General features: G+C 40.0%; 1 protein-coding gene across 1 annotated transcript in view; it reads right to left on the minus strand.

The window, feature by feature from the left end:
• Window positions 1-18,721, minus strand: part of enox2 (ecto-NOX disulfide-thiol exchanger 2) — a 172,746-nt gene extending 154,025 nt beyond the window's left edge. The window contains exons 1-2 of the mRNA XM_030101680.1: window positions 18,556-18,721; window positions 4,241-4,326 (exon numbers count right to left, since the gene is read on the minus strand). Coding sequence (XP_029957540.1) covers window positions 4,241-4,279 — 39 coding nt within the window. The 5' untranslated portion in view covers window positions 4,280-4,326; window positions 18,556-18,721. The remainder of the gene's footprint in view (window positions 1-4,240; window positions 4,327-18,555) is intronic.
• Between the last annotated feature and the right edge of the window lie 3,400 nt (window positions 18,722-22,121).

Below are 22,121 nucleotides of genomic sequence, written 5' to 3' on the forward strand. Positions count from 1 at the left end.
ATGTGTTCACCGAACCAAGTGGTGACTGTACAACTTTTGAGTCTGTGTGACTTTGCCCACTTTCGAGTCCTGATGCGCAACCGCAGCACATCAAAGTAAATACTAGCACTGGGCGTGCAGCAGGGACTCATATGATAGTAAAAACCTGATGAAAAAAAAAAACTAATTAAAGGGCAGTTAGCAAGATGCCTGTACCAAACTGAAGAAAAAAAAAGTTGCAGTTTTGATTTCAGCAAGTGGGCGTGAAAAGTATTGATGTTATTTGGTGTTGACGATACGGGCGGATGATTTATTCTGTCCATGTGCGTCTCACAGGAGAGTTAGGGAGGAAGACAGACAGAGACAGACTGAAAGATGGAGCAAAGGTGAGCGCTAATATTAGCCTGCTGCTGTGAAGGCTACGCTGGTCTGGACGAGAGAACAACAATCCTGAAAAGAAGCCTTTTCTACGAGAGGACTCGTCAAAAACTGCCTAAATATCTGTTTTTGTGCCACTGAATGGGCCGCAAGAGGCAGGATATTCATTATTTTCTTATATAAGTTGCAAATGGATGACAAATGAATAGTTAATGGATGCAGCTGATGGTTAATGTGTTTATTTTTCTCCCATTTCGAAATGAAAGAAAACAATATTTTCATATTTAATTTTTTTTTTTTCATGCCAGTGGTGGTATGCCAGAGGCCAAGGTTTTCAATCACACAACAGTCTAACATGCAACAATATTCAATTTACGACGTGATGAAAAATGGGGAGAAAAGCAGCAAATTCTCACATTTAATAGCATATGTACTCTGAGAAAGCCGACTATTTTTCAAGGTGCTTGGCAGGGAGATTGTTCCCAGCATCCTGATGAAATTGCCACAGTTCTTCAGTGGATTTAGGCTGTCTGAGCAGTTTCTGTCTCTTCGTGTAATCCGAGACTGACTTCACGATGTTGAAATCGGGGCTCTGTGGGGACTGAACCATCTGCTGTAGGACTCCTCCAGTCTTTTTTTATTTCTTGTTCGCTCAAGATAGTTCCACATGCCTCCAGCAGTATGTTGGGGGGTCATTGTTGTTATCAGGCTGAATTTGTGTCGCGATCACTCTGCTATGAATTTTTTTCTTTCTTTTTTTTTTAAAGCGCTCCTTTTGTTTTGTTCCTGAAGGTCGTCTATCACAGATAACTGCAATGGCGGATCCCAATATGTTAACACCAGATTAGAGATGACAGATTAACACAATCTAAATGGAGATAAACCACGCAATGTTATGCTGATGTAAGGTTAATGAAGGGAGAGCCTGATTTGCTGCCATGTTTGCAATATTGAGACACAACCTAATAAGAAGATTACTGGTATGTTACATTAGGAATGGACAGTGAAGTCACGATGCCGTAAAGCTGTTTTTAGGAAAAACCAGTAAGAAGCTGATAGAGATTCCTCTGGCAAGCATCTCGTTCACTGCACGTTCGTGTGGCCACGGTAGTGTGGAACATTATGCGAGCAGCTCTTTGAGACAAGAGCATGTGTATTTTCAATAAGATCGAGATGATAAAGAAACATAAAAAGCTCTTATCACATCTTACAGCCAAATCTAGTGGGCGGTTAAAAGACAAGATGACCAGCAAGTCAAAAAAAAAAAAAAAAAAACATCTTGCAGTCATGAAAGGATTCTTGCTGTGATGCAGAAAAAAAATTCTAATCTGAATAAAGTGTTGTGCGCTAAGCCAATCTTTCACCTTGAAAGTTTTACCATAAGCCGCGGTGGTGGACGTTTTCCTGCGGCCAGTGAAAAACAGAAGCTTTGACCCATTTGCTTCCATGTTGGGTATTAAACTAGGACATTAAACAGCCTACAGAGTATCGCATGAAAACCTAGCATGTGTAAAATTAGAATGGAGACCTAATCAGCAAGAAGCTAATATTAGCGCTCAGGATTCCAATTTCTATACATGTGGCGGCATGAATCATTCTGAAGTTGAGGTGAAGGCAGCGTGAGCTCTGGAGATAATAGCAATGAGTGGCATGGCTGAAAACCTTGAAAAAGAACATTATGTCTCTGTGAATTGTGGAGGCTTCACTAAACCAGAGCTTATTCCGCTGTTGGGTGAATTTTCGACTCTGCAGGGACGCACAAAAAAGTCAAACCCAATCGAAGAGATGAGAAGGAGGAAGTCACAAAGTTAGCCAGCGAGCAATTTTTGCCGTTACAGAAAGAGTCCACTCTGTTACTTTAACGGGCATTACACCATAATAATGCCATCCAAGAGCCAAACGCAGGTGTCACCCCTCATTTCAGTGCCTAACTCTGCCAAGTCCCCACTGAGCCTGATTATGAATGTGAGCAGCAGCTCATATTAATGAGAGCCGCTTCAAACAGGTAGCAACAAGCACTGTTCACTCAAGCTCCTGGAAATGAACTTGATTGCGTGTTTTGGACGAGAACAGGAGTCCACGACTGGCACCGGATGTGTGTTCATTAACCGTGCAGCGCTGACACAATGTTTATTTTCTGGTAGCACATAGTCAGACTGAGACAAAAAAAAAACATCTCCAACTTCACAGAGTGATCATCTAATTAGATGTTGGTGTTTATAGCCGTCTCTTAAAGGCAACACGGACAGCCGTAAGATCGGAATTAAAATAACAAAAGACAAGATCAGACACGCAGCGCACCCAGGCTGAGCTTTACATTTCATGCGGTCCAGATTTGGACTGCAGTCTATATGATCCATACATAAATAAAATCCATATGAATCTGTCAGCTTGTCCCACCGCTGGAATGCAAACTGCACGGTGTCGGATGGCTGAGAGAAAACTGCAGCAGGCTGCGTACAGGACGACTCAGGGGAAAAAAAAAAAAGTCTTTCATGCTACGTTACTAGGCTTTAAAAAGTATTTATGGCCTGATGATACATTGTTTTAAGTTACATGTAATGGGAATGTGCTTTCAACTCCTGACCTAAAATAGCAGTCTATGGAAAACCATTCAGGAATACAGTCAAGTGAGCAACTTGCTCATTTGTGTAAACGCCAATATGCAGACAGAGAATCCAGTGTGGAAAAAAAAAAGAAGAAACTATTTGACATGCAGCCCACATCTTTAGTAGTTAGTAGTTCTTAGGCAACAGGCAATTAGAGGAGATACCGCTGCTCTTATCTTCTGTTGAATCTGACGGCAGATTCCAGTGGTAATAGCCTGAGAGGCGAGCAGCACCTGGGCCTCTGGGACGGACGAGAACAGCAGATATCCTGCAAGCAAAATAACTTCTGTATCCCCCTCCCGCACCACTCTCTGCTGAAGCATATTAAGGGCTGCAATGAAACACCTCCAATCTATCACAAAGCAAAAAGGCATCAAAGCCCAAGTGCATGACAGCGGTGTGTGTGTGTGTGTGTGTGTGTGTGTGTGTGTGTGTGTGTGTGTGTGTGTGTGTGTGTGTGTGTGTGTGTGTGTGTGTGTGTGTGTGTGTGTAGGCAATCTTGGCTAACATCACTCTGCAAGTGAAATCTTTTCAGGACTGGCCCAATAGAAAGCAGCAGAAACTTTGAGTGTTGGGTGATGCTGAAGAAAAATAAACAAACTGAATTAATTTGAAGTGACTGTTGAATCCAAGCAGGATTCCTTTTCCCCCAAAATCTGATTTTCTGCTTAAGTTACAAAGCTTAACACCTGTCAGAGTTCGACAAAAGTGACAGTCACTCATTATATAATGGAGGCATATTATACAGAGGCAGAGGGGAATTAGTTTGAGCCAACATTTCAACAGCATCTATGATGTCTGACCCAGTCAAATGTTTGAATTCAAGGTGATTTGTTTCCCTTGTGCTGGGGAGATGCAGTCTCTCCAGTATGAAATCTACTGCTTATCCAGTTGTTTAGGTTCCTACAATCTGGCTTCCAATGTCTCTAAACTCCCTGGTTTCATTTTTACCACACACTGTTTATGGACAGGGAAAATCGATACAATAAATAAAATCATCCATAAAAAACACTTCTGATATCTTCGCACTGAGCCAGAATCTACGCTATATTTATCCAGAAAAATCTGCTGTCGCTCAGTCCAGCAAAAACCTATTTCTCCGTCCAGGAGCTGAAGATGGAATTCTGATTCTGAAGAAAAAGACCAAAGACGTTTGGAGGTCAACTGTGACGTGGCATGAACAATGCGTCCCAGTTGCACTTTACAAAGGCTTATTCCTTACTTCTGATATGAATTCACAAACCAAGGATGATGGGAAAATACGTCACTCATACCTGTGACACAGTGGCCATGGAACAGCTTCTCTCGAGCATCGGGACACTTTGGTCGGGCTAAGAAAAATGTGTCTTCATCTCGTACCCTGCAAAATACAAAAGGAAAAAAAAGCCGCTATTATTAAAGAAACACAGCAAAAAGGCCTCATTATGTGTCAAACTACATGGTACTCAGCCAAGGAACAACAAGGTCTGTTTTGATACCATGTACCTTCGTTTCAAGATGCAAGCAAGCCAGTGCATCACCGCTGTGGCAAAAACACACACTTCTTCTGTCATTCAACGAGCCACTGAGCCAATGCACTCAATACAATGAGAGGTCATCTTTTCTTTTCTCGACCATTTGGCAAAACACATCTTGGACCATCAGCTACAACACGTTGACACAAGTGCCTGGAGTGTAGACCCTGCAGCATTGTGCTAATTTGCTGCCGGCCTGGCGAGCATCAAGACAGAAAAGAAAGTTATTGCAGCTGTGATTAACTTTCCAGAGCTGTACGATCAGACCTCTGAGGAGTACAAGGACATAAACCGCTGTCTTTGCATTTTAAGCCTTCACCCTGGGCTGGTTCGTTTGTATTTCATCTTCTTTACCTGTGCCCTGTGGCAAAATGCCCACACTTACACAACCCCTTGCAATGTTTTTCCATGGTGCTATTGTCGGTGTGAAGGTCTCTAATGCAGAACTGAGCACTGAAATGATGAGCAGACAATGTTTCTATAATCCCTGTACGTTTGAGCTGGGAAAGAAAACTCTGGCACAGAAGACTACAGAGGATTTTTCAAGATAAGCAAAGTAAGAATCATTTCCCCCCGAGGAGCCACTACGATTCAGGTTACTTATTAATTACAGCCAAATAATTATTATCACAAGTACAGTAGGTCTCCAAACCACTAAAGTATGCAGAGTCATTTAGTGATGTGTGAGAACGATAAATCACAGTATTACAAACTATTTTTTTCCTTCCAATTAAAATCGCTGAACTTTATCATAACAACACAACCCCTGTGGCCAAACAAAACAGATTTTTCAGGGTTTAAAACAGGATTTTTTTCACCATCTTCTTGTTGAGTGCCAACATCTCAAAGAGTAATGAATGTTTTCATATTTTGAGCATCCACCCACTGTCCGGAGTGGATCTCGGTTAATGACGATGACGGGGTACACCGCGGTCATATCGCCAGCCCATCACAGGACTAACACAGATGCTTATAGAGCATTTACACTTCCTAGCTAACCTCTGTGCATGTTTTAAGGCAGTTCGCAGAAACCTGAATATATGGAGAAAAGTCAAGACAGAAAAAGTCTTGCGAATGCACATGAGAAATGCTTGGTCTGGATTCGAACCCATGACTGTCTAATGCAAGATTGCTAACTAAAACTAAATGCTGCAGCTACTGTCATGCTGAGGATCTGATCATTTTCGGATTTCTGAAGAGATCAGATTATTCAGATAGACATGTGAACAGCATCATGAAATCTGATTTATCAGATAATCTCAGTTTCATGGCAAATTAAATGAAAACTTGACCGTAGGCTTATGTTGAACAGGACAAGACAAGATGCTGTGAAGATAACGCGAAACTTGAGACTTCAATCACTTTTAACGGACTACAAAAGAAATCTGATAATGGACTGCAACGTGTAAATCAGAATATCTATAATATCTCATCTCTGAAGGGCATGTAAAGGCCCTGGATCCAATTACCACAATTATCTGATTACTCAAAGTAAATGGGTTCAGTGACTGCATTTTCATGGGCTTTCGCTTTGACTGGGTTTTTACAATTAGCTGCTTTAACATCATGCTGATTCACAAGAACCTAATAGGGAAAAAAAAAACCTAAACCAGCTTGTTCTTAAATTGATGAGAGTGTTGTTGCTTTCACTGTTTCTCTGCTCGTGAAACACGGCTGTAGAAGAAAGAGAAACTCTAAATATTTCAAATCAAATCAATTTTTATTTATAGAGCCCTTGACAAAAACCAAAAGGTCCCCGAAGTATTTCACAAAAGAACCATAAAACAGAACAGAAAAAAAAGGTACATAAAACATGAAACACAGGTTTTTGGCTGTGGAAGGTGCCAAGTGCTGAAAAAAGTGCCATCATGCTGCAGGTCATCAAAGCCTTCCAGAAAGAAATAAATAAAAATCAACAAATAAATTACAACAGGCAAAAATAGCAAGACAGAAAAAAAGCAGTCACCCCCCTGTTTGAGCCTCGACCTTCGGTTTTCCAGCAGGACCTCACCTGAAGCGTGCAAGGCCCTGCCACGTTCATGGACAGTTAAAATCTCTCAAGTTAATGGCATTAAAAACAAACACTGAAAGTTTAAAATCGATTCTAAAACGACCTGGAAGCCAGTGGAGTGACAACAGCACCGGGGTAATGTGTTCGCTCCTGGATGCAGCTTTTAAAAATCAGGTAGTAGCGTTCTGTACCAGCTGGAGAGGTGAAATTGAAGACTGCCTGAGGTCAACATAGAGGGCATAGAGGATAGTCTGTTCTTGAACTGATAAAAGCACGAATAGTCTTTTCCAGATCCAGCAACTAAATCTGCAAGTCGTCCGCATAAAAGTGAAAAGATAGGCTGTGTTTTCTTATAATTGATCCCTAGGGGAGGAAAGAAGACAGGACAGGGCTGAGGATAGAACCCTGTGGCATCCCACAAGGGAGGGAGGCACATGAGGAGCAGAGGTCGCCAGTCATAACAGAGAAGCTCCCATTTGCCAAGTATGACCTGAACCATGGGAGAGCAGAGCCACCGAAACTGACAAACTGCTCTCGACAAGATACGAGGTGGTCCCCCGGTTATAACCACAAACGTCATCATAACCACCCACTCCACAATGTCTTTACCCACTTCTCCTGAAAGTAAAGGATGTAAATATTTACTAGATTCTTTTCCCAAATGTAAACTATAAGTGTAATAAGTGAAATGTGCAATTGTTCTAACCAGAGATCTAATCTTTCACCACCAAATATTAACAAAACTTTGGTGATAACCCTTACTGATGTATGTACAATAACAGGAGTAACTTCCATACACATAATTGTTACATGTGTACAAAAAAAAAATACATTTAGTTACATTAAACAACGTTACATTTTATTTGACAATTGCTTATCAATTATAACTGATGCTCAAATGAATCTCGATAGAAAGTTTGCTCATAATTCACTTCCTGTCTCAAAAGTGAGGGGCATGAATACAAAACTGTTCTTCTTTGAGTTCCCTATTTTTTATACACAGTAATATATAGTAACATGCTTTAATACAAAAGTTAAAATCCAATATTACAGACTAACCAGTGAACAGCCATTCATCAGACAAGATTAACAATATTTTTCTAAGTTTCAAATGAAAACAGAATACTCTGAATATAGTCAATAGTCATTGTCAACACACTGAACGTATGAATGAGGGTATTTTGTAGAGAGAAGCCAGTCTTTGTTTTGTTTTTTGTTTATATAGACGTGACTGAGCAATCAGACGAAATACCCTTTTAATTTTTCGACATTCATTCGGTCTGGCATTGTGATTATTTGATTCAACTCAATTCAATTATGTCCACTGATTCCTTGAGAGGAAAAATTATATCCATACCAGCTCAATCATGTTTGTCTGTTTTATGATTGCTGTGTAAATGCTCTGAGTTTCGCCTTTCCGTTAATATCCGCTACTCCTCACAAAAGTTGGATCGACCGTCTAGCAAAATGCCAAAGTTGTTGAAGTTGCAAAACTTCTAATGATAATTCCAATTATTAGCATGATTAACGTATAGTGGATGAACTGAAGAACTCATGGGGGCATTCGAGATCATTTAGACTTTGTACTACAATAAGGAGTCAACAAGATGATGATTCTCTCCTGACCCAAACCCCAAACAGCACCCATGTCCACACCCGTCCTCCTCAACATCCAACTCACACTAGCAAAGAAACCATTAACAGCAATGAGAATCGATGGGGGTGTTAGAAGTATTGGCAGTCCAGCCCAGGAGCTGCTCTCTGCGCCGTCTTTATTAGTCTGGAAAAAGAGTACCGGTCTCTAGCCTGCCAGCTCTAAATAGGAGTGCATTGATCAGAAGGTCAGGCCAGGCTGAATCCAGCCCTTTAATTGTCTGTGTCACTCCTCATTCTTATTCCAATGGCTGCCGGTCCTCTCCCAGGTAAACCAAGGCCAGCATTACCTGCAGCAGTCCACATGGAAGTATGGACTGAGGGCAGGACAGAATAAAGCTTTAGTCACAGAGAGTGGAAATTAAAAGCGAATCCTTTTGTCATACATCTTAATCAGTGGAAAGCCAGAGAGAACACCAGACACTTCTGCCTTCGCTCGGCAGATGAAGAACACCTTTTAATGCCCTCATCGCAGTACTTGCCAGAAACATTTCCCAAAATCAACTGAAGGAGGAAGTCCTTATAGCGACACAACACAGACGCTGTGTATTACTTTAATGCCTCCTTAAAGGCCATATTATTTTGTCCAGATTCTCCCTTGAGAGACTTAATTGCCTTTATGAACATTATAGCAACACAAAACCACTTAGCTGGGGAGACTGCCATGGCAGCACACTCTCTACTTAGACCACAAATTACTGAGAATGAGTTCAGAACATTAAATGACGCTGTTTCTTCAGACTGTTGAACAACTAAAGCGATAGCGTAAACAGTTAACAGGTACCAAAAGTGATGCAGTTAGTCGGAGTTGCATATCACAGTATCTATTAAATTACATGGTTTGATTTTGGTTGCGTTAATGTTAATATACTGGGTTAAATGCTACAGTGTCAAAAGTGACTACTCAGTAGTATCTTTTTAGCATATAAATTGATTACATGAGGGATGTTCTCTTTCACTGTGTTTTTTGACAGTGGCAAGTATCATTTAAATCCATAGGTGTGTTGATGGGGAAATCGAGTCACAAAATCAGGTTCTACATTCATCAAAGTGTCCATATCCATTCTCTCACCTACAGTCATAAAATCCAGATCTAATTGAACATTTCAGACATAATTGTTTTGTTTTTCTTTTCTGCAGGGAACAGACATCATGCCTTAAGTGTCTGGACACTTGCAAAAAATATGGCTACTCGTCCTCCACATTGAGGAAGTGTCTTTAGGATGCCAGGTGATTACCTTCTGCTGGAAGAGCACCAGACATGGTCAGCCTCAGTCCCACTGGAGAGATCATATCTCTCGGTCAGCCTAAGAATGACCTGAAGGCTCTCAGGAGGAGCGGGGGGAAAGTTGAGACCGACGGGGATGTCTGGACTCCTCTGAAACCAGATCTCCATACGTGGTTTAGAAGATGGATGGACAGACGCACGGAGGAACAGAAGGACACTCAGTTTGAGGGACTGACTGACAAATGAATCCATCAGTAAGACTACTTGATACTTTGAACTGCTGTCGTAAAACAATTGGCCAGTTCTCTTTCGGTACCCAACTAAACAAAGTGTTGCAAGCCCAGGAAATACGTATGATTTAAGTACTTGATCTAAAAGGAATAAAACCTTCAGAGTCAAATCCTTTCACACGTTAATCCAAACGCCTGACAGCCTCAGACACAGATCTCTCAGAATTGTGCCCTAGCTTTGCATTGGAGACATTTCAGACGTCTTGGCAGCTAATCAGCAGCTATCTCACATCAAAAACTTTCAGCGCAACTGCTTTTCACTTGTGCAGTGAATTGGAGCCTCAGTGTTTAGGGTATGTCTTGCTGTCAGCCTGCGACAAATCTTTTACTGGATGTAACAGAGCTAAATAAATAGGTTTGTTTCAAACGTTACACTCCATAAATCCTGCAAATAAACACTCGGATGAAATCTGATCAGGAGCAGACAGGTTTGTGAAATCCAGTGAAGCTGTTTTGATGTGGCAGTATTCTATTTCTATTTCTGTTCCCTTGAGGTATGTCGATGTCATGCAGGACAGAAAATAATGCCTGCAAAAATTCTGTGACCTGTTTTTCGGCATTAATCAAAGTTCTTACACCTCTACACCGCAGCAGAAGCAGCCCCTGATCAAAATTTGGGGCTCATCTATGTCAACTGCGAACGTAAATCCATGTTTGCGAAGCTTTTAGCGCCAAGGTCACCTCCAGGTGACACAGTGCTTTAAAAAAAAACAAAGAAAAAAGTCTGTGAAGTACAGTTTGATGATGCCATGCGCATGAATTTGGGAAGTCATGCATGTGTGAAATCTGCAAGCTCCAAAGAACACAACACTATTTGCAGCACTGGATTAACTCTAAAGTGCATCCACCATCTCCCAACTTGTCAATGTCACCGCAGCTCCCAGGCTTACCCGAGTATGAAATTAATTTACCTCACACCTTTTTGGAGACTTCACGTGAGAACAGCGCTCTGAGATCCGGTGTGCGGAGTTTTGAGCTGAAATCCATCTCGGCTAAATGACTGACCTCAGGGAGTGATAAAGTGCATCGCAGTGAGATGGTCAGACCAATTTCAGCAGCACCCGATCAGTTTGCTCAAGGAAAGAAAAATAGTCAGTGTACTGCAGGCCGGGCGTTTAAAACTAAAAGGAACCAGTTATAAAGCACTGAGCCGTGCCCTGAAAGTTAAGCCAGAGCCATTTGCATTTTTTTTTCTCCTTCAGTGTGTGTGGTCACCATAAAATTTCCATTCAACCTCTGGGTTGTAAATCCGTTAGGCCTACAGCATATCCCATGTGGCAGCTGGAGTACGACGGAGTCCGCTGCTGTATTTTTTTCAGGCCCCTGGGGAAGCGTACAGCATTGCTCCTGTACTGTCATTTATGCTGGTTTATTTTAGCAGCAGAAGAATGTGACTCTTACGAAAGGAAGGAAAAAAAAAAAAAAAGAGATTTATTCTTAACGGCCACGTGAGCGAAGTGGAACAGAAGGCAGCGTCGTACTTCTACGAGGGAGGTGACTATAATTAAGTTACTATGCCAACTAAATGTCTTCATCTGCACATTAACTCTGCCCTCATATCCTCCCCTGCAGCGCACATCGAGTTGAAACAGGGAAAATCCTGACAGTCAAGTCACTTCATAAAAATTAGAAAAAAAGAACCATTCAATTAAAAAATAGAAAATACAAACTCTCTTCTGCTGACATTAGCTTAAATTCCCATCAAAAGGAAATGTGCATCATTAATCAAGCGTCGTATTAGTCAAATCTCCTCTGAAAAGATGAACACTGGGCGGTAAAAAAAAAAAAAAATGACGTCTCTAAGAAAGTTTAACACCTTGATCATTTTTAATCCACTCCTGGATTCAAAAGAAGTTATTTTACACAGCAGTGAGTCACTCAAAGTGCAAAATGACTAAAAATTTATACGACACTCACATCTTAACTGTCCAAGAACTCCTATTAATTTCAAAGCATCCCAATTCCATCAGTATGCAAAACACTGATGATGGACATTTGACTGTATTGAATGTTTCAATGCTGCTCGGCCAAAATGTTTCATTCACACAGAGATGAAGTCAGAGCAATTTCATAAAGTTTCACGCAGAGAGCTGTTTCCTCCGACCACCGCTGTGTAAACAGACCCCCAGAACGCATAAAAAGTTTTCCATTTTGAAAAGACTCTCTTTGCAGTAGTTATCCTGTGTTCTTTTTTGCCTTTATAAACAAACTAGGCAAATTGGTTTGCAAAAAGTAATTGTGATTCATTCTTTCACTCTTTTTATCATCAGCCTCAACAAATCCAGCAGCTGTTATGTAGCGGGGAGATGCTATATGCTCAGACGCCAAGCCCACGCGTGTATCGATCCGTTGAGATGGCACCCGTTCACCGCCCGTCTCTTCTTACACAACTCCCAAATTTCCTTCGAGCTTCAGTATTTCATAATGAGAAATGTCACCTTTCCTCACCCGGAGTGAGACAAAAACAATTTGCTTCAGAGGATGTGAAATGTTCTCAACATGATGCCGTCCGCTGAGCTAACATTAGTAAGATAGCCGCGGGCGGGAAAGACTAGTCAGACGGATTTAGCAGATGAAATCAAAATAGTTGCAAGGGCAGTTTCACACAGGAAGCGGCCGAAACACTGAGGGCAACATTCTGAGTTTTTGATAAACAAATGATTAACATTGGACCAAGGAAAAAAACAAAAAAACAGCACAATGTCATGAGCTTCAGGCCAGAGGTCTGGAGAATAACATCCTCTTCTATGTGAGGACCACTGGGAGTAATCACCTTCTTTTAGTGCTTCAACAGTTGAGGTTGTCGGGAGAAGATTCACTGATATTTATAGCCTGAACAGCTTGGCAGCATATCAGCGTCATATAAACAACTTGGGTTCATTAGAAGCCTTTAGATGACTGCCGTTGGCAAACGCTTCATTAGGAATTAGAATGTCCCAGGATTTAATTTGGTCAATAACAAGCAGTTCGGCGTTAATCACATCCATCAGCCTAATTAATGTAACTGAGTCATCAGCTGGCACTCCTCATATTTACCTGCGCTATCTGAAGGTGAAAGACTATCCAAAAGCTCTGATCTGTCACGGTGTGTACACAGATAATCCACTCCAGCTTGGATTTCTGGGCTTTTTTGTGTAATTTAAAAGTCCTTCAAGTATGTGAGTTTTTTTTTTTTTTTTTGAAGACTCTGGTTTTCAAACTGTACTGGAAAGACACTGGATGACATTTAGTAACATTTTTGTTTCGACAACGATGTTCATTTACACGGAAATGGCTGAAAACGATGCATTAAGCATGCCAGACCGTGAGTCGGCAGTTGATTGTTGTCATGAAACCACAGACACACGCACGCACAGAGAGTAATACGCTGTAAACATTAACAATGGTGACTACAGGCATTTTTATGGACATTATTACAGATGCATGTGTAGAAGAACCATTTACTATGGCATAGTGTGCATGTGCAGTGGCAGCGTTTTCAATGATTTTCCGTTTTCACTTTAAAACGTTGTGTAAATCGATAAATCTTTTAAATGGCTTGTTGCATTAACAATTGAAATGATGTTTTTTTTTTCTTAAATGCAGACTCACTGAAGTATCAGTGAAGATGTTCTTGAACGTCTGCATCAGGATGATTTTTGTGGGATATTTGACAGTTGTTGTTCCCATTCGATGAGAACAAAATATTAAAGCTCAACAGTTAATTTTGCAAAAGCTGTCTGGGTTTGGTGATGATTGGAATTTGCTCTAAAACGAGACTCCTTTCACTACACTGCATATTCAGAATCATCAATATCGCCTGAGGGCAATCTTAACTGTATACCTCATTAATATTCCGAAACAAGCTTTCAGATACTGTTTTGTTGTGCACTGACAATCAAGGACATGACACACACACACACACACACACACACACACACACACACACACACACACACACACACTATAAGTGGGCTCTGAAAGCAGAGGGACTACCCACAGCAATTTTAAGTAATAAAAATATCAGCCATATGGTGGAAAGTGGGTGCACTGTTATGGTAATGCATTTTAATAAAGTAAATTAGAGCAGCAGATTGAAAAGGCTGACAAATTTCTCCTCACGTCCACAAAGACAGGACATGTAAAGAAGGGCTATTTTACATGTATCATCAATACCGCCCCGACTCGGACCCCAGGGGCCTGAGCATAGATGTGCTCAGTCCGCCACAATTTAAATGAGAAAGTCACTGGTGAAAAAATGTAAATATATAGATGCCCATTACATTGAAGAGCACTGTGTAAATTAATATAAGTTTCATCCAGCCTAATTATCGACAAAGCGTTTTGATTGTTATTCTGGACAAAAACAAACAAAAAAATCAAATAAAAATGCAAAGATGCTCATGTGTGGGTAAAGAAACATCTCTGGTGTATATCCTACCTACACACTCACCATAACCACACATTTTTAATCTCTTCTGAGATTTAAAGATTGCCTTATGAGCAGGCCAGCTAAACCCAGCAGTGGAAAACCAACCAAAATAAGTATGCTGGACGGGCTTTTAGATCCAAATGTGAATTTCAAGCATTTTTACACAAGCGTGCTTCTTTTCCAAGCAGCCAGGGTCACCTTAACCAATATCCCACTTTAGCTGAACTGATAGATCTGCTATGTGGCGCACGAAGAGCACTTTTAATAAGGATGACTGCTGCAGTTGTTTACTTTAATCATATAGTGCAAAAAAATAACCTTTTATGCCTAAGCAAAGCAGCAAACTCATAATGGAGAGTAATGTCTGTCTGGAATAATGCGAAAAATAAAGTGACAACCTATCAGGAGTTATCAGCGGTATAATCAAAAGTAGAGCTGAGATTTTCTTCGATATTACTCTTATAGAAAGTAGTCAAACATGAGGTCACCTCGACCGATAGCCACCAAAATCTAGTCAGTGCACTTCGAATGATGATGATTGAGTTGAATTGGGCATCAAATATAAAACACCCCATGGTGCTTGTGTGTGTTCATCTAAATCCACTTCATTTTTTTTTAAATGATAGATAATCTGTAAATCAAGTCTGGCACACAATTTGAATGAGCCATGTTTATTCTTGTACTTTAGACTTTCAGGGAAATATTTTCTGCGTAAATAAACAAGTGTCAACTGTAGTGTTTGTGAAAACCAGAGTGTGATTTGAGAGCACATAGCTTGAGGTATATTCACAGAGTTGGTGCTTCGGGCTGAGGACAGCCACTGAGTAACACAAAGTTTCCATGTGGGAGCTGCAGCTTCTGCACAAGATCAGGGCTGCTATCTCGCCATACAGTCATCAATAACACAACAGTAGTACTAATACAAATTTACTCATCTCTCTCCAAAACCTCAAAACAGCTTGAAAAATTCAAAGATTTAAGTTGATTTGTCTCCACATTTTCACAGCATGGCATCATCATTCTTAACTATAACCATGTCAACACGGTCTTAAACTTTACTCGAAAAAAGATGGGACTCGAGTCAGGCACGAGAATACGACTTGATCGTGTTGCCACCTTCATGCTTGTATGACATTATGAAACGTACCGATCGGCCTCTTTCTCTGTTCCACATGGAGAATCCCCTCTATTCACAGGTTCGGTGTCCACATACATCTCTGTCCTGTGCCTCCAATAAGTCAAGCCCAAATCCATCAGCAGAGCAGTAGATCAGGTAACACTGGCATGGGAGCAGTTCTTATTTGTGCAAAGCAAGGTCATTGAACCACATGGATGCTGGATCAATCAGACAGATTAATGAAGCACAACCTGCTGACATGACGAATATTGACACCCCTATTACAGCTTGGTCCTGCAGTCCTCAACACTGCTTAAATAAATCAGGCCCATGTACAAGGAGGCAGGTAAACTTCTCAACCTAATCCTGTAAATGACAAACAGAATACAAAGACTGCTTTAAGCAGGGCTCTCTCAGCTGAAATATTAAACCTCAAAATGTCACTGAATTATCTGCCTACGGCTGTGATCAATTTCATTTGTGCTTTTAAATCCTCTGCCCTTCAAATGTAATATACAAGTCGACGATATGAAACAGAATCGCCAAATCTTTGCATCTCAAACTAAGCAAGCAGCAAATTAAACTGCCACAAAGCTGAATCTGTTCTTGCTCATTGTCAAGCAAAACAAAATATGCGGTTGCCTCTCATATTGGAAATTCTCTGATAACATTTGACAACCATGCGGTTTAAACCGCAGGTGCATGTTTCACTTTGATTAAAGCATTAGCCAGCTGTATGGGAACATCCGTGTTCGAACGATACGCAGAATCTCCTCCTTTGATTCACTAAGCTGTCAAGTCATCACAGTCAACATACAAAGTTAGAAAAAAAAAATAGTATAGATAATCTACATTGGCCCACTGCTCTGCTGCAGATAAAAACCCACACCACCTTGCTACCTGAATTAACTGGTTTGCTTAAAAGCTCAAAGCACTTCAAATGTGGGATCTCCTGCCCAGATCCTGCTTGTATTTCTGACAACGGGGCCAGAACAAATGGCATCCTCCATTTTTAATCAATAGGAGGATTAACCTTTTCTTCCAGTGATGCCTTTCTTAGCAAAATGCGGAGACGAGATTTAGGATTATACCTTTGATGACAAGGTTTAGCTTATTATTGGACTTAGATCTTCACACCTATATGACAGACCATATATAACTACCAATAATGACTCAGTAATCCTTCAAATCTCCACAGAAAAAAAAACACCTGTTCATGAGGCTTTTTGCAAATTAATGTATTGATAGAGGGGTTACTGGAAATGATGCTACGTATTTTTAGAAACAAGCTCTACAATTTCAAGAAATATGTGTTCTTTAAATGATCATTCTTATGATTTCCATATCAGTCAAACAACACAGAGTGTGTTGGAGTTCATACCATCACTACACAGATATTTAACTGCAATGTAAATAACACAGTGCCTGACCCCAAAAGTAAAACATTTTGCAAATGTCAAAAGATGAAATATCCAAACTTGTTATTATTCCTACGGTTCCTTAGGCACAACAGTAAAGATTTAAACATTTTATCATTTGGCTGAAATGAAGATAATGGACACAAAAAGTCCCACGCACAATTTTAAGCTTTTTGAAGCTATGCAGTATGGGAGACTTTTTCCACATTCACATGCACACAATGCCTCCCTAAAGCTGACAAATTCCACCGACACATTAGCCTCTTTTAATTTTACTAATAACCCTGACAAATATTCACTCTTTTTAAATTATTTTTACACACACACACACACACACACACACACACACACACACACACACACACACTGGCAAAGATGACATGAAGGAGGGCAGCGCTTTCTTTAACATGTGAGAATTGAATAAGTGTTTTCCACTTCTGTTCAACAACTATAGTGCTTTTGAAGTTCCTTGTAGATACAATTCTGGATATTCCATAAATAAATTCCATCAAATACACTACTATTCCAGTCAAGCCTACACAGTATTGCGTTTAAAAAAAAAAATTTCAGATTACAAAAAAAAGTGTGTATAAAAATATAGGAACAAACTAACTACTAACTAACTAACTAACTAACCAGTCTCGGTTAGGCTCTTTGCCTCACAGTGAGGAGGTCACAAGTTCAAATACTGTCTGGGCTAATGTGAGAAGTTTGCATGTTCCTCTTGAGTGTGTGTGTGTTTCTACCGGGTATTTCGATTTCCTCCCACAATTTTTTTTTTTTTTTTAGCTTAACTGGTGACCCTGTGTCGCCCCTCGGTGTGGGGTTGCCTGTTTATGTGTTTGCCCTGTGATGAACTAGCTACCTGTGCAGGTTTATCCTGCCATCGCCTGCCGTCAGCTGAGATCACTTCCAGCACAACGCAAACCCTGTACATGATAAAGAGGTGGATGAATGGAAGAAAAGATAGGTAATTCTGTTTATTTTTCCTGGGTGCATTGCTTATATACATATCAGTCATGTGCAGACTGAATTGAAAATACAAGTCTGTCTGTTTTTTGATTGAACTTCATGTTGAAGGATCAATGTTTACATTATAATAACTATTTGTAGATATATTCATGGGTTTTGTCACCCATCAAAGGTTAAATTTATCACTATTTGGTTTGTGATCTGCTGGTTGGCAGAAATGAGTGATGCTGTATAAGTCTGTGTAAGTCCAGCAAATAAAGGCTTCATCACTTCAGAGGATGTCTTGAAATAAGCACTGTTCTGTTCTGGTATGTGCAATAAAATAAACACTCTTTACCTTGGTGAGTTTTAAATAGTGATCATTTAAAAGATTTTTTTACTCGCGCTTCTTTTACTACATCAACTTGGCGTTGATCATAAGCTCCTGTATGTAAGACATCAGCATCAGTGCCGCAAGCTGCGGCTGGTTATTAATGGGAAAGGAGATCAGTAGCACATCACTAATCTCTGCTGCATGTTGCAAACAACTGATCCCTGTATCCAAAATAACTCCAGTCAACACAACACGGTTCTGACAAGCAGGATACTTTCATGCCTTTCGCTTCCCACAGTGAGATTCAGAACCAAACAGCTGCTGGTTACTGCATGCATTGTAGAGAAAGCACGTTTAAATGAAATGACAGTGTTCACTGTGTCGCTGCTGGTTTCAGTCCCCGAGACATCAGACGGATTATAAACCTCGTTTCGTCCGCCATAATAAAGATACGCTAATGACTCCTTCAGGACTAAATTCGGAGCGAAACCTCACTAAAGACAGGCGTACTAGTCTCTTTAAGAGGTTTGAAAATATTCCAAGAACTTAGTGTTGAGAATGAGACGGAGGCTAACAGACACTACGTGTTTTCGGAAGTAAACATTAGCACCCGAGCGCGAGAGAAGCGCGGAGCAGAAGTTAAAAACAACAACAAAAAGTACCTGTCCGGAGCGCGAGTCCTCTCCAGTGCTGTCCGCACTGCCGGGAAGCCGCTCACTGACCCTCACAGGACTTGTACGTTTCTTTGACGCGTGTGTAACCATGGAGAGCGTCTTGTTAGCAATGACAACTGTCAAACAATGGCGGAGCCAAGTACGGCAAGCCGGAGGGCGCGCACGTGCTTTTCCTCTTGTGTTTACAGACGGTGACGTAAATGACGTCACGGCCATGCCAAACAAGACTGCTTCCACAGTAATAATTATTTTAATATAAATTTAAAATAATAGCAATAATAATAACTTAAGATGGGAAATAAGACATGACAATGGAGGATAACAGCCTTTTTAAAATAGTATTTAATTTATTTAAATTGTTCTAAAAATAAAACACAAATAGCATAAAGCACCATTCAGACAGAAGACACAAGACAACTCACAGTACCTTAGAAGGAAATAAAGGAAATACAGTACAATAAATTAAGGCAATTAGGAATCTTAAGTATTAATATTACACTTAAAAAGGCTTAAAAGGAGAATAAATAAAGTAAAGCATTATTAAGGTAAAATGTAATGAAATAAGTAAAACCCAAGCTTTCATTTCATTCAAGCTTTACTAGTAACATGGGAAAAAAAACAAAAATGAAGAACAAAAAAAGAAAGACAGAGCATTCAGAGATGTAAACATGATAAAAGAGACAACACATTATGTGTCACTTTCATTTACATGCATAAGGAGTAGGAAGAAGTAAGAACTTGCTTACTTCTATAATATATTATGGTATATGATAGCATTATAAGGTCTAATTTAAAAGGGGACATATTATGCTTTTTCACTTTGTGAAGAGTTTCTTATTGTAGTATGTGTTGCCGTAGTCTCATTATGATGTTGAAATTTGAAAATTGTCTGTTTCCTCCCTGTCTTGTTACGACACATTTTTGAAAATGAAACTGAAGCTGAAACGGTGAGTTTGAGTTTGGTCCCCTTATCCTGAAATAAGTGGATTTAACTCCTCCCCTGACTGTGCCCCCACCTTCTGTGTGTGAGAGAGTGGGCATGGCCAGACGCATTCAAGTGCATACCAGGAAGCAGGCTCATAAACAGCCTGTTCTGAGGAGGGCTCGTCAGAGCGACTTTTTAGACCGCTGAAACTCTGAACAAAGGATGAATTTGGGGCGAACAAACTTAAATACTATGTTTTTGACACCTGAGACTTATATGACGTGACTGAAAAATAGTATAACATGTCCCCTTTAAAGAAGTGAGTGTGTCAGTCTTCAGGTGTTTCAGAAGTTTGTTCCGCCAGTATGAAGTGTAAAAACTAAAAGCTGCTTCACCTTGTTTGACTCTGGGAATATTAAGTAAAGCTCTTCCTGAGGACCTCTGGCACCTTAATGTTTCATAGTTTACTAGTAAATCTGAGATGTATTCAGGCCCAAGACCATTCTAAGGCTCATAGACAAGAAGTGAGATTTTGAAGAGGATCCTTTGACACACAAGCAGCCAGTGCAAGGAATGAATCTCCGGTGTAAGGTGTTCCACCTTCTTTGTGCTGCCGAGGACTCTGGTTGCAGCATACTTGATGACTCTGAGCTGTCACAGTTTCTTTACTGAGACTTGTAAACAAACTGTGACATGCATGAGCTAGTTTTTCTGATTGTCATTCTGTCAAAAACTGTCTTATTTTTTCGAAAGAAAGACTTTCAAAGATTTGATTTGAGGTTGAAGTTATCATTTGAGCATGTAGCTCCTTTGTTGGATTGTACTGTTTACCTCAGGGTTCACGATTGATTACTTGTTTTGTTTTGACTTTAGTCTGGTTGGTTTCTGATCTTTCACAAGATGATGTCCGGTTGAGTTGCGTCAGCCTTGGAATCGTTTTGTGAGCAGTGGTAGACTGTAGCTCGAGTGGTTGGCAAGTTAAAGTTGGAGCAATCAGCAGGAGAAAACGGAATATTAAAATCCTAATGTGGTGACAGTTATTCAAAAAGACACTTAGAGACTAATGACGATTTAAAAAAAAAAAGAAGGAAAAAGCTGCAAGAGTAATTTATTAACAGTGATTTAATAAAACACTGCTTTCTGAATACATCAAGAGAATAATCCCATTACTGCTACACACTGTCACCAGCTGCTAAATTGGGGATTCTGACCACTGTGACTTAAAATGCATAGTTTGCCGTATACTAATTAGTTTGAGTTGATTGAGTCTTGAACTTGAGGGTGTGTTTTATAGCAGTGTCTGGATGCACAACTCTATTTCTCAACTTTCTTGAAGTTTTATTTTCCTTGGGAGTTATGGTCATGACAGCTTACAGAGGCCATCAAGGGAGAGGATTGATCTCTGAAGCCCATACTGGGTTTTTTTGGGAATATATTCTTTAAGGAGAAGCTCTTATGTGAAGAAGTAAAAAAGAAACAAAAAAAAAAAAAGCTGTAATCTATATATGACACTAATTACCATGAGCACGGTGTAAAGGGCCTTTCTGTGGGGAGTTAACATGTTCTCTCTGAGGACAATGGCCAACTCTCACAACCCAAAGACGTGCTTGTTAGGTTAATTGGTGACTGGAAATTGACAGCGTGTGCGTCAGTCTCTTTTTACACTGCAATCGACCGGCGGCCTGTACAACATTTATCCTACTCTGCACCCTGCGTGTCATCTTAACAATGTCATATGACGGACGTATCTTACTAAAAGATCACAATGAATTTCAAAAATATTTGAGCACAAATCCAAACGTCTCAGAATATGACAGAGCTGAATCAGAGTATTTCTCTCTATTTATTCTACAGTGTTTAGTTCATTAGAACAGACTTCTTTTTTATTACTAGATTGATTTATTTGTGGATTCTGTATTGATTGACATTGTTTTCCAGGATGCAGGCAAACTTTAAGGCATGCAGTCAGAGGTCTGCCAAATTCCAAGAAACTCTAGAAAAGTCTTTGAAGAATTCTCTTTTATTCCCCACTCTATTTTACATAAAAACAGTGGATGGATTTTCATTTAATAATTAAAAAAAATATTAAATTTGAACATCCTGGGGTTTGCAGCACACATGCTCTGTTATTTTTTTATTTTTTATATTAGCTCCCACAGTTTTTGAAGACTGATTTCTGTCCATCTGCTGCATATATTAGAAGTCATTATCCTCCTCAACAGTTGCAGTTATTCTTCTGCAATTGTTTAATGGGTTCACTTCAAATCAATTCAGCTCAGCCGAGCACAAGTTGATGTGGAGGATTTGATTAATTTTAAGAAGGCTTGAGTTGTGTGCGATTAAGTTATTTTGGGGAATTCCTATCTAACCAACATAAAATAATTCTGGTTTTTAAACTTTTTTTTTTTTTAATAATCTCACGAGTCCTGCCCTGTGACCCAGTGATATTGAATCATTTATCCAGCCATGAAAACCTCAACAACAATGAAATACATCTTAAGTAGGGCAATAGTATTAGTCTATCAGTTGTAGAGGAGACTAAAATTATTAACATGACTGTAGTTTTGTCTGTGTGAATATCAGCGTAAACATATTCATGATTGTTTATATTATTTTCTTACTTTCTATT

This window comes from Salarias fasciatus, chromosome 2 (genome assembly GCF_902148845.1).
Source record: "Salarias fasciatus chromosome 2, fSalaFa1.1, whole genome shotgun sequence".
Classification (NCBI taxonomy): Eukaryota; Metazoa; Chordata; class Actinopteri; order Blenniiformes; family Blenniidae; genus Salarias; species Salarias fasciatus.